Raw genomic sequence first — 13,516 nt, 5'->3', positions numbered from 1 at the left:
AGCAAAGGGGGTTAAAGATTTTTATGCGACTAAAAAGGCAACATACAACCCCACTGCGCAAGAGTTGAAAGCCATCAAGTCTGAAAAGACTTGGATGGAAGTTTGTTTCCCTTAAAGTCTTAGGACTATGCCGGAGATCCCAAGTTTATATTGGGGATCAGGAATCGGCATCATTCTAGTGTTTGTAAAGTTTGTTTGAAAGATTTTGAATAATGTTTGAATTTTACAGGTGAAAGGACTATGCCGGAGATCCCAAGTTTATATCGGGGATCAAGAATCGGCATCATTTTAGTGTTTTAAAAGTTTGTTTGAAAGATTTTGAATAATGTTTGAATTTTACAGGTGAAAGGACTACGCCGGAGCTTCCAGGTTGGTAATTGAGAAGTAGGAATCGGCATCTTTCTGACTAATTCTACAAGTGGTAAATAGGTTTTTGTAGATGTCTCATTCCTACAGGAAACCTACAAGTGATATTCTTTAGTTTTACCTACAAGTGGTACAGGTTGCTTAATTGCAAAACAGTGGATCAAGGACATTAAGTTGTACTTGATTTACTACATTGGATAAAACTGACAAGATGATGAACCATGTCCCCGTACTTAAACAAGTGGTAAACTTACAAGTGGTAAAAACAAACTCATTTTCCAGAAAAATCATTTCGATTAAAACAAACTTAAGTGTTTTGAAATCTAAATGAGAAAATGGTTTGTGATAGGGGGAGTTCAGATTGTTTCTGCCGAGTGAATGGCGATTAGATGTGATTCGATGTCGGTTGTCAAGTTTCTGTACAATTTGTTTTACTTTTTACTTTTCAAGTGGGTCAAGAGTCTAGTAGTTTTCAAATTTCCTTTGAAATGTGTTTGCATTTTAGGGGGAGTAGAAAATTTCAGAAAATCCAAAAACATTAGAAAATTTGAAAAAGACAAAAAAATCATGATAAAATTCAAAAATGAGTTTCGTTGTGAAAAGAGGAAATGATAGTACATCAGTAGGCTGTCACAACATGCTAAAGAAATGTAAAGATAAAATGTGATAAACAATCTCACTGTGGATATGCCAGTAGGTTTTAGCACATTTAGTAGATTGTGACGAGATATAAATTAAATTTCAAACTTGCTTGTTCTGTGGGTTAACACAAACTTGGATATATAGGTAACCCCTGAAATCTTGTCTGAAAGGTCCCTTATTCTGAGATACTAGGTCTTTATGCTCAGTGATATCTGGGGTATTATCCCGGGACTTCTGCTGTATGGAAGTACTGACCTAGTCCCATGATAATTCTTTCCGCAAAAGCTTGAAACATAGCTTCGCCCTCAGCATGCTGATGAAACAATAAAATTGATAGTCGCTGCTGTTGAAATAAAAAGATCCTCTAAAGGGGACACACCGAAAGTCGAAGCCGTCATCTCTCTGCGTATACGGAAGTATCGACCTGAGCTCTCACGGCCCTCGCATTTAACCCCTATACAGATATCAGCTGTGGTATACTCACCTGTAAGACTGAATATTGGGATTTGGATACGGGAGTATATTCAAGTAGTGAGACACACGAATAAGTCAGTATCTAAGACATTAACATCGTATCTCGGATCAATTGAACTTTGTGTGAAAATTTCAGTGGATCGATCTACTGACAATCTAGGTGAATTGTTTTGAACTGAAAATGTAATTAAGCATAACGATGTTAGTGACATGTCTCATAAACTGATATGATCCTCTTACACGAACTCACAAAATATGTTTGTAAATATTTCATTTTTACATTCTTGTGCTTTTACAAGTGGTGTCAATTTCTTTTAGAAAAATCCAAAAAGATTTTGGGTGTGTTTTAGCATAAATCTTTTGAAAAAGCCAAAAAGATTTTTGACAACTGATATTGGAAAGCTGATTTTCAAAATTCCGAGTGCTAGACATGATGATCTTGTTGTGAGGGGGAGTGCTTCAAATTATCAAAATATAGTTGTTAAATCAACAAGTGGTTCATCATAACATGAGGAAGAGTTATTTGAGAGGGAGTTAGTGTTGGTGCACTCAAGTTGTTAAATCTAGAAATCTTATTGCTAGGTTAAGAATATGTGCAGGTATAGTCAGGTTTTGATCTTGAATCTGAAGATAGAGTGCCAGGTTTCGATTCCTAAAGACCTCTGTTTGAGTCAGGCTGATCAATACTGAGAACCTGTGAAGGCCAGACAACGATCCTGAAGATGTGCTGAAGAATAAAGGAATGCCAGCAAATCGAGAGGGGGAGTCTGAAGATAGAGAGAGAGAAAAGCCCAGAGTCTGATAAAGACTGAAGATGTGAAGATACAGTATTGTTGTGACTCGATGGACGACTCCGTCTGTTGGGTTTTTCACATGTTTATCAAAGTAATTTTATCCGAATAAAATTAAAACGCAGCGGAATAAGGATTTAAAACATGTTACTTTACAAGATTTAAAACTATTTTAAATGCAAAAACCCAATAACCGGATCCATATATGACATGCATACTATCAAAATACAACCATAGGGTGTTTTAAGAAACAACCTTAGAAAGAGCAACGAGATGGAAGATGATGATGATTCTTGAATGGTAGCTTCCAAACAAGAAAGCCTCAAGCTAGTATACCCCAAGCTTCCAACAAACACTATGATTTTGCTAGGATTTCAACACTTGATAAAAAAAAAACCTTCTTGACCACCCTCTTGGCCGAAATTTCTAGAGAGAAATTTGGTGTTTTTGGCACTTGAGAAATTAGTTGTTTTTAAAATAAGAGAAGTAATCTCTAATTTAAAAAAAACAAGTTTCTTGATATGAGAACTTTTGCATGAAAAATTAGTGGGGAAATCCACCTTGGGAAGACAAGGTGGACGGCCATAAGGCCTCCCATTTTGACCAATCAAAATTTCCTTCCTTTTCATATATTAAGTGTTGTATTATATTTATAGATTTTATAAATATAACATCATATTTTTACAAGACTTTATTTAACAAATTATAACATTTTATATTGTTATTTAACCCATTAAATAACACGGAAAAATATTTTCTCAAAATAAATTATCCATATAATTTATTAGTTTCTCAAGTGCAATTATTTAGAAAACCAATTTCTAAATATTTTAAGTGTTAATATTTATTTGTTTGATCATATCATAAATAAATATTATAGGTGTTTGTCTAGCTTGTTATTGGGTATGACCCGACTTGGATCATAACGTACTAGCCACATCAATTTAATATGTGTCTTGGGCATATAGAGTCCAACAATCTCCCACTTGCACAAGATACATAGAAGATTGATGTAAGTAGTAAATAACGCCTAACAACGGTTTACTACCCCTAATACGTATGACGAAGTGCCATTCAATAACATCATCCCTTTCAAGTCCCTTACTTGAACATGATTTAGGTGAATCTATCATTTATCCTTTCGTTACAGATGTCATGTCAAATCCAGAGACACAGTGTGATCATTCTCTGTTGATTTAACTTTAGCAGGCCTTAGACATCTTACTCTCAACGAATAAGAGGAACAAATCCCTTCTTGACTACATACGTCTCTCACAATCATCTCGTACTATACCTGAGCTTAGTCTTATGTACTGTTATTACAGACAGCGAAGAACTAAGTCAAGGTATAATATTTGGTGAATATCAAGACCCAATATGTATCTCAGGTCAGAGGATACTATGATGTTTGCCTTTGCTCAAATTTACTTATGATCAATCATAAAAGATTCCATGCAGTAAGATTTGAGAGCGGGTCAGTCCAATATTTGTATCCCACAAATATCTAAGAACTTTGGCAGCAACACTTTGCTCTATATTCATACCTAATGAATATCCATCAATCCAAGTTCATAATAGTCTTACATTCATATTGTTCCCACAAGTATGATCGACTACGGACATTTAGAATAATTAATTTATTCACGGATTTAAACATGCTAAAATGGAACATAACTCAAAATACCATAAAGAGTTAAAATAACAATTGTTCCAATATCCAAATACAAAACAGATCAAATCCAATCACTAGAATATCGAAGTCCTACGGCACAAGTATGACCCTCATGTTTTGGCCGTTCAAGGAGCTTCGTGAGTGGATCCGCAATGTTTTGATCGGTGTGAACTTTGCGAATACATATCTTTCCCTTTTCAACTTCATCCCTTATGTAGTTGAATCTCCGCTCAATGTGCCTAGTCTTTTGATGCGCACGAGGTTCCTTAATTTGAGCAATCGCTCCCTCGTTATCACAAAAAATCTCTAGGGGGTCTTGAATGGTAGGGACTACCCCTAGGTCGGCAATGAATTTCTTTAACCACGCAGCTTCTTGTGCTGCCAATGAGGCGGCGATGTATTCTGATTCTGTAGTGGACAATGCTACAACATCCTGCTTCGAGCTCTTCCAAGAGACTGCAGCTCCATTCAAAATGAAGACGTACCCAGATTGTGATCGAGAACCATCTCGATCAGTTTGGAAACTCGCATCTGTGTAACCCTTTACAACGAGTTCCTCTTCACCAGATCCATATATTAGAAACATATCCTTAGTCCTCCTAAGGTATTTCAATATGCTCTTAACAGCCATCCAATGACTGTTACCTGGATTTTGCTGGTATCTGCTTGTCATGCTTAAAGCGCATGACACGTCCGGTCTAGTACATATCACTGCATACATTATGGATCCTATAGCAGACGCATATGGGATTCCTTTCATTCTTTCTTGCTCATCCTTTGAGCTTGGACATTGAGTTACATTCAATATCGTCCCCTTTTGAATAGGTACCAAACCTTTCTTAGAGTTCTCCATCTTGAACCTTTTCAAGACCTTGTCAATGTATGCACTTTGGTTTAAACCTATCAAGCGCTTTGATCTATCCCTATAGATCTTTATTCCCAAAATATAGGCAGCTTCTCCAAGATCTTTAATGGAAAAACATCTTCCAAGCCAGGCTTTTACACCTTCCATGGTTGGAATGTCATTTCCAAATAGTAGAATGTCATCGACATACAATACTAAGAAAGTGACGGTGCTCCCACTAGCTTTCTTATACACACAAGCTTCATTCCCGTTCTTGATGAACCCAAAATTCCTAATCTCTTCATCAAAACGGTGATTCCAACTTCTCGATGCTTGTTTCAATCCATAGATTGATTTCTTTAACTTGCACACTTTGTTAGGATGTTTTGGATCGACAAAACCTTCAGGCTGAACCATATAGACATCTTCATCAAGATATCCATTGAGGAAAGCCGTTTTGACATCCATTTGCCAAATCTCATAGTCATAATATGCAGCTATGGCAAATAATATCCTAATCGACTTTAGCATTGCCACTGGCGAAAAAGTCTCATCATAATCAACCCCTTGAGTTTGAGTGAAACCTTTTGCTACAAGTCTCGCTTTATAAGTATCCAAGTTGCCATGCATATCTGTTTTCTTCTTGAAAACCCACTTACTTCCAACTACTTTGGAGTTAAGAGGTGGCACAACCAATTCCCAAACTTGGTTGTCATACATGGATTGCATCTCTACGTTCATGGCTTCAAGCCATTTGTCGCAATCAGATTTTGACACTGCATCATGGTATGTGGTTGGTTCATCTGAATCTACCACATAGCATCCATCCATGAAAAATCCATATCTTTCAGGTGGATTACTAATTCTACCAGATCTGCGAACGTTTTGTGTACGTTGATCAACCATTTGATCATTTTCAACAACCTCTTGTTGAGTGCTAGTATCAACCAAACGTGTATCGGGTTGTAGTTCTTGATCCTCATCAAGTTCCACTGTTCTATTAGTTCCTTCCATTAGGGACTTAGCCTCCAAGAACTTACCCTTTCGAGCAACAAATACCTTTTGCTCTGTTGGATCGTAGAAATAATATCCTATATCATCTTTAGGATATCCTACGAAGATACACTTAATGGATCGTACTTCTAACTTGTTTGGGGTGTATTGCTTCACATAAGCATCACAACCCCATACCTTCAAATATGATAATGATGGAACCGTTCCATGCCATATTTCAAAATGTGTCTTATCCACTTTCTTGGTTGGGGCCATATTTAATATACGAGCCGCGGAGAGCAAAGCGTAACCCCAAAATGATAGAGGCAATGTGCTTCTAGCCATCATAGATCGAACCATATCCAATAAAGTTCGATTCCTCCTCTCAGACACGCCATTATGTTGTGGTGTTCCAGGTGGGGTAAGTTGTGAGATGATCCCACAACTCCTAAGATGATCTTGAAAAGCATCGCTAAGGTATTCACCTCCTCTATCGGAACGAAGAACTTTGATTGTCTTGGTGAGTTGATTCTCTACTTCGTTTTGGAAGACTTTGAACGTTTCAAACACTTCATCTTTGTGTCTTAGCAAGTACACATAACCATAACGACTAAAGTCGTCGGTAAAAGTTACGAAGTATTTTTCACCATTCCTAGTCATTGGCTTAAAAGGACCACATACATCTGAATGTATGATGCCTAATAAATCTTTTGCCCTATGGTTTGTGCCACTAAAGGGTTTCTTGGTCATTTTTCCTTGTAAACAAGATTCGCATGTATCAAATGAACCAATTTCATTTGTTTCCAAAAGACCATTCTTTTGAAGTGTTTGCATGCGTTTTCTGTTTATATGACCAAGACGACAATGCCAAAGATAGGTCTCACTCAAATCCATTTTGAGTTTCTTGGTGTTTGCTTGGTACATCGAATTATCAAATGATGTATTATCATGAACCAATTCATAAATACCATTTGAAGGCGTAGCTTTAAAGTAGAACATGTCATTCATCAAAGCATAAATTTCATTGTTCACAAACTTCAAATCAAATCCATATTGTCTTAAAAGGGAAACAGAAATAATGTTCCTAGTCAAACTAGGAGCATACAAAACATTTTTCAAACATATTTCCAAACCACTTGGAAGTTTTAAAACATAGTCTCCTTGGGCTTCAACTTGAACCTTCGCTCCATTGCCCATGAAGAGACTAGTGTCTCCCTTCTTGTAATGCTTATTTCTTTTGAACCCCTGCAACGAATTGCAAATATGAGTTCCACGTCCGGTATCTAATACCCATGTGTTAGAAGAAATAACATTTAGATCAATATGTATCATAAAGATTGTACCTGAGGTTTGCCCTGCATCCCTCTTGTTTTTCAACTCTTTGAGATAGGTTGGACAATTCCTTTTCCAATGTCCTATCTCTCCACACTCAAAGCATGGATTGGTTGTGGCAACTTTTGCCTTCTTCTCTTTTGGTTTTGGTGGTTCTGCTTTTGCCTTTCTTTTTCCTTTCCCTTTGACGTGTCCCTTACCCTTGGCAACATTTGCCTTGGAGTCGGGGTGATGCCCTTTCTTGCCTCCCTCATTGATCGTTAGAACGGGTAAAGCCTTTTTACCCATTCCCGCTTCGGCCGTTTTGAGCATTGCATGAAGTTCACCAATGCTCTTGTCCTATCCGTTCATGTTATAGTTCATAACAAAGCTCTCAAATTTCTTTGTTAAGGAGTTGAGGATCAAATCCGTAGCCAACTCTTTAGAGACGGGACAATTGAGCCTCTCGAGGCGATCAATGTGGCTTTTCATTTTCAGGACGTAAGATGACACCGATTGGGTTTCCTCCATTCGACATGCATGAAGCGCTCGAACCGTTTCGAAGCGTTCTACCCTTGCTTGTTGTAGGAACATTTCCTTCAATTGGGTAATCATGTCGTATGCCCCATGATGTTCAAAGTCCTTTTGAATCTCGGGAATCATAGTTCCCAACATGAGGCATGAGGCTTGCATGGAGTCTTCGGTATACTTAACCCAATCATTGTAGGCTTCTACATCTTCCTCGTCAGGTTGGTCGGGAATAGGATCGTCCAACACATAGGATATCTTCTCTTGCTTGAGAACAATTCTCAAGTTTCGAAACCAATCCATGAAGTTGTTATGGTTGAGACGATCCTTTTCAAGGATGGTTCTTAGTGATAGGTTACGGACGGTTTGGGTAATCGGGTTTGCATTGTTAGCGGCCATCTACAACATTTTACAAAGTTCAATTTTAGTATTTTCGATATTATTAAAATTTTAATCATTAATACCCTTTTAATGTCTCATAGACAATTAATAATTAAAATCTAGAATCCAACGCTACATTTAAATATTGGTTAGGTGACCTTTATCCCATTATTTAAATTAACAAGGTAGTCAACGTTTGACGATTGCAACCCTTTGCAACTTCTAGCTATATGGGATCGGTTAAACATCTTTATGTTTAGTTGACATGTTTAATCCCATCAACACCTTTGTTCCCCATGCTTCGGTGACCCTAAGTTCATGGTTTCCAAATCAAGTCGTCCAACTTATACACACATGTGAGTTTACACACATAAGTGGTTAGGTGACCTTTATCCCACAAACATGGTGAACCCACCTCAAATATACAAGTTTCCTCAAATGTGGTTAGGTGACCTTTATCCCACAAAGAGTTCCCAAGTAATTCGAGTGTTGTATAAAAGGATGGTGTTTGACTTGTTTTATAAAAGGGATTTTTCAAAATTCTAGTTTAGAAAAATTTTATGTACCATACATTTGCATGCATTCAAATCAACGGTACTTTTGGTGAAAACCAATTTTTCAAGGTTCTTTTAATAAAACCCATTTTATTATAAAATCATTAATTTTTAATAAAACCTTTTATTAATCGTTTTAATGATTTTGTAAGAACCAATTTTAAGCTTGTTACGGGTTATTAGTTGTTAAGTATGCATATCCAAATATCATCCAAACAACCATAAATAAAACATAACCATACAAGCACACAACACATATGATAATAGGTGCATAACCATAGCCAACTATTTTGACCACACTTGTTAGCCGAAACAAGTGTTGTCAAAAGGTCCTTCCTAAGGGTGAATATAGACACAAATAATGTGTCGTTGAACTCCCACTTGATCCCGCATCCAAATGCTTCAAGTCTTCATCTTGTGTTGTGATTTCTTCACATTCTTTGAGCTTCCAAATGTCTTTAATATTCAGCTCCAAACTCCTTTGGACTTCAAAATGTGTTTTGGTTATCGGGCTAAAATCCCGTTAAGAACTATGAAGTCCTTTATGCCCGAAAATGGCAAAACCCAAAACCGCATTTTTGTGTGCATCTTCTTTTACATAAAAGTATCCTAATACATTTTTCTAGTAAAATAAAATGCATCTAATCTATTTACTTACATACCAAATGAAAATAAATAAATTACATATTTTTACAAATGGAAGACAAAATAATAATTATTACAACCCATTGAATAATAAAATCACAAACACAAATATATTCACACAAGGTCATGGCTAGGTTATGAACACCAAAATATATATCCAAATATATATTAATTTCAAGAGCAAAATGGTTTCCTTTTACAACCTATATTTTTCGGCCAAGAATGAAAAGCCGAAAAATGTGGGTTTTTGTCCAAACAAAACAAATCATCCATATGACATAATTTTTCCAAGATTCCTTTATGCATGTAGGAAGTAAATCTTGAAAAAACAAAAGGAAATCCATGGATAAAATTTCGGCTATTGGGTTTCTTCAAACCTGAAAACCCGAAAATCTTAAATCCGATGAAGCAAGCACTCATATAAGCGGCTCTAGATGCCATTGTTGGGTTTTTCACATGTTTATCAAAGTAATTTTATCCGAATAAAATTAAAACGCAGCGGAATAAGGATTTAAAACATGTTACTTTACAAGATTTAAAACTATTTTAAATGCAAAAACCCAATAACCGGATCCATATATGACATGCATACTATCAAAATACAACCATAGGGTGTTTTAAGAAACAACCTTAGAAAGAGCAACGAGATGGAAGATGATGATGATTCTTGAATGGTAGCTTCCAAACAAGAAAGCCTCAAGCTAGTATACCCCAAGCTTCCAACAAACACTATGATTTTGCTAGGATTTCAACACTTGATAAAAAAAAAAAAAAAACCTTCTTGACCACCCTCTTGGCCGAAATTTCTAGAGAGAAATTTGGTGTTTTTGGCACTTGAGAAATTAGTTGTTTTTAAAATAAGAGAAGTAATCTCTAATTTAAAAAAAAAACAAGTTTCTTGATATGAGAACTTTTGCATGAAAAATTAGTGGGGAAACCCACCTTGGGAAGACAAGGTGGACGGCCATAAGGCCTCCTATTTTGACCAATCAAAATTTCCTTCCTTTTCATATATTAAGTGTTGTATTATATTTATAGATTTTATAAATATAACATCATATTTTTACAAGACTTTATTTAACAAATTATAACATTTTATATTGTTATTTAACCCATTAAATAACACGGAAAAATATTTTCTCAAAATAAATTATCCATATAATTTATTAGTTTCTCAAGTGCAATTATTTAGAAAACCAATTTCTAAATATTTGAAGTGTTAATATTTATTTGTTTGATCATATCATAAATAAATATTATAGGTGTTTGTCTAGCTTGTTATTGGGTATGACCCGACTTGGATCATAACGTACTAGCCACATCAATTTAATATGTGTCTTGGGCATATAGAGTCCAACACCGTCAACATCTGAGGGGAGTCTGTTGGTGCACTTCATCTGTCGACTTCGTGTTGGATCGAGTCATACATTGTATTGTATAGATTAGGGCACGTTCTACGAGAAAACTGAAGATTGTATGTGTATAATAGGGAGGTTTCGCTTATAGGGTCATTGTCTAGAGGTTCCGCTTATGAGTCAAGGTTTCGCTTATACGGCAAAGCTGAAGGTTTCGCTTATTCGTGCATGTTACTTGAAGCGAAACATGAACTCCTATATAAACCCCATAAGCGAAATCATTTGTAACCTTGACGAATTCCATACCGAAGTGCTGCCGGTGTGAAGATCAAGCTGTAATCATTGTCAAATCAATAAAATCAGTAGTTTAAGTGAAGTACAAGCTATTTCTACCTACGTTTCTTGTTATTCCGCACCTGAAACATAGAAGAACGCCTCTGAACGACTCGTTTGGGTCAGTCCTCGATCCTACAATAACCTTATCAATTGATTCTCATTTTCCAGAATGTATTTAGTTTACCCATATTATACAAGTATCCAAGCTTGTCGGGTCTAAATCACATTCTATTCCGGTCTCCGCTTAATCTAGCGTTTAGAACCGTAAGGTTTCCTTCTAGCTAGCCGGTCTAAGTCTTCGACTAATTAAAGACCCGTTAGCATCTTTATAGGCTAATTAAACCTTCTATACAGATTAAATACCTTCCGGTAAAAAGTGCCTTTCAAGAACCTTAGGAATTTACTGCTATCACCAGGTAAATACTTTTAACTTATTTTCCCTTATACGGGCATGGGATACGGTATTATAATAATACCGCTTGGTCGGGTATGAAATCATTAATCGGATTGTGATTAATAAATTTGCATAACCCGTTTTAATCTGTTTTGTTTGATAGCATAAACATTGGGGGTTAATACGACCGTGTCCTGGATATCCTCGGCTCATTTCATTTGAAAATGGCCACGACCTATGCACGGGGTGTAGGCATACACCTGACAGATGCAAATGCTAAATAACCCACATGTTGGGGATAACTCCTTTGTGGGTTTTATAAGTGGTGAGTCGGTTAATCATGACCGGCTTCCAAACCGGCCCCATATGTATGACAAACATGTAAAACTGTATACAAGATTTTATTAAAGATTGTTCTAAGTTATAAATGGTTTTGTGCCTAGTGCACCTAAATCAATTTTCTTAAATGTTTTCAAAACGAGTCAGTTAAATTGTATTTACCAGTGTAAACTGACGTATTTTCCTAAAGATTGATTGACAGGTACTTCCCGAAATAGGCTGGAGCTATAGGGTGTTATAGAGGATCTTGCAAATCCAATAGATACCCGAAGTCTGTAGTTTTGTTTCTTTGTACATTATGATCCGCCTGTGGATCTTATCACATTCCTGTCTGTACTTTCATAAACTCGAACGCTCAGACGTTATGGTTTGTAATAGTTTATTTTACCCAGTCTTCCGCTGTGCTATATTATTGTGTGTATTGACTATGGTGATATCAACTACGTCACGATACTCCCCACCGGTAATACGTGGAATATTGGGGTGTGACAGGTTAGTATAAGAGCCAACATTGAGTGAATTAAACACTAACCTTTTGTGTTTAATCTCAATGACACAATAAGCACATTCCTTAGACTCTCGAGTCTAGGCAAATGACCTAGGATATATCTTTTACTTCCTTGCTGTTATTATGTTTTATTTTATTTTTGTTTTCTTGTTTTAGCAGGAATCATCAAGATGCCTCCAAGAGTAAGGGGACGAGGCAAGGGTCCCATGCGTGGGGGACCGTCGTCAGCAGGACCATCTCATAGACGCACTCCATCGGCATCCTTTTCCACCTCCGACTCACACGATATGTGGGGTCAACCTTTTGAGCCGGCAAGACACTCAGTCTCGCTAAGCTCATCCCCTTCTTTCCACCCGTTCTTTGGGCCACTTGTTCCTAATGAACCCCAACATTCACACCACTCTCAGCAATCTCACCATTCTCACGAGTCTTACCATTCACACCACTCTTTGCAATCCCATTCGTTTCACCACTCTGATTCCCTTTACTCCCCGGGACAGTTTAACCCGAACGACTATGTTAACGATTTCCTTGGTTACAACCCCTTGGGCCCTGAGGACCATTTCTCTCAAGGGATGGAAACGGACGATGATCCAGATCCGGAGATGCAGACCGGAACGCCGGGTCACCCAATCAGCATATCGAGTGGATCCCCATTCAGGGATCACCTTACAATGGGCCCGACTTGTTCCAGGAGAAAATGGCCACTTTTGATTGGTTCTTTACCCCATCTTACCATAACTCTCCAGCCCAACCACCTTTGGTTGAACCGCAACTGCAAGCTGTCTCACCGCCGCCACTTCCGGTAGAGGAGCCACCGCAGCAGCCACCGAAGCCACCTCCCGAGCCTCCGAGGCAAAGGGGGAACGCGCGTATGTCCGTACGGGGGGGGGACCTCGTTTCAGTTCTCTCCGGGGTTCGAGTTCTTATCCCCCTATTCCGGAGGACCCCCAGATGGGTGGGCCCTCGAATGCGGCGCCAGAGATTGAACCTCCGCCAGCTTCTTATGCACCACCAGAGCCGCCTATGGGTTTTGATAACCCAATCCCCACCTACCTAGGTTCTTCTGGGTATAATCCTTTTGAAAACCCATCGGGGTACCCCTCGGACTATGCATCTCAAGACCCGTACCTTACGGCTGCGCAGTATCACCACCTTTACCCTTCTTCTTACCCTCCGGTTCTTCCAATTGGATATCCAGTACCAGGTTATCAGTACCCACCGTACCAACAACCTCCTCCTCCACAGCAGCAGCAGCAGCAACAGACCCAGGAAATCCTGGAGAGGTTAGATAGGGTTGAGCACAAGGCTAGGAAAAACAAGGAGAAGCATAATAGCTTTATGAAAGACCTTGCAAACCTTATCAAAGGGAAGAAGAAGTAG

The 13,516-nt window shown here is 37.9% G+C and overlaps 1 protein-coding gene across 1 annotated transcript; it reads left to right on the top strand.

Moving 5' to 3' along the window:
* The first annotated feature begins 13,087 nt into the window (after positions 1-13,087).
* Positions 13,088-13,516, top strand: LOC110892808 (extensin-like). Its single transcript, XM_022139956.1, has one exon. It carries the CDS (start codon positions 13,088-13,090, stop codon positions 13,514-13,516), a length of 429 nt encoding a protein of 142 aa, XP_021995648.1.

Source organism: Helianthus annuus, chromosome 2, assembly GCF_002127325.2.
Source record: "Helianthus annuus cultivar XRQ/B chromosome 2, HanXRQr2.0-SUNRISE, whole genome shotgun sequence".
Classification (NCBI taxonomy): Eukaryota; Viridiplantae; Streptophyta; class Magnoliopsida; order Asterales; family Asteraceae; genus Helianthus; species Helianthus annuus.
Note: the sequence above shows the minus strand (reverse complement) of the source record. Positions and strands in the feature narration are given on the sequence as shown.

Excerpts from the sequence above, each read along its gene's own strand:
- LOC110892808 (XM_022139956.1), top strand. The coding sequence starts at position 13,088 with ATGGGTGGGCCCTCGAATGCGGCGCCAGAGATTGAACCTCCGCCAGCT.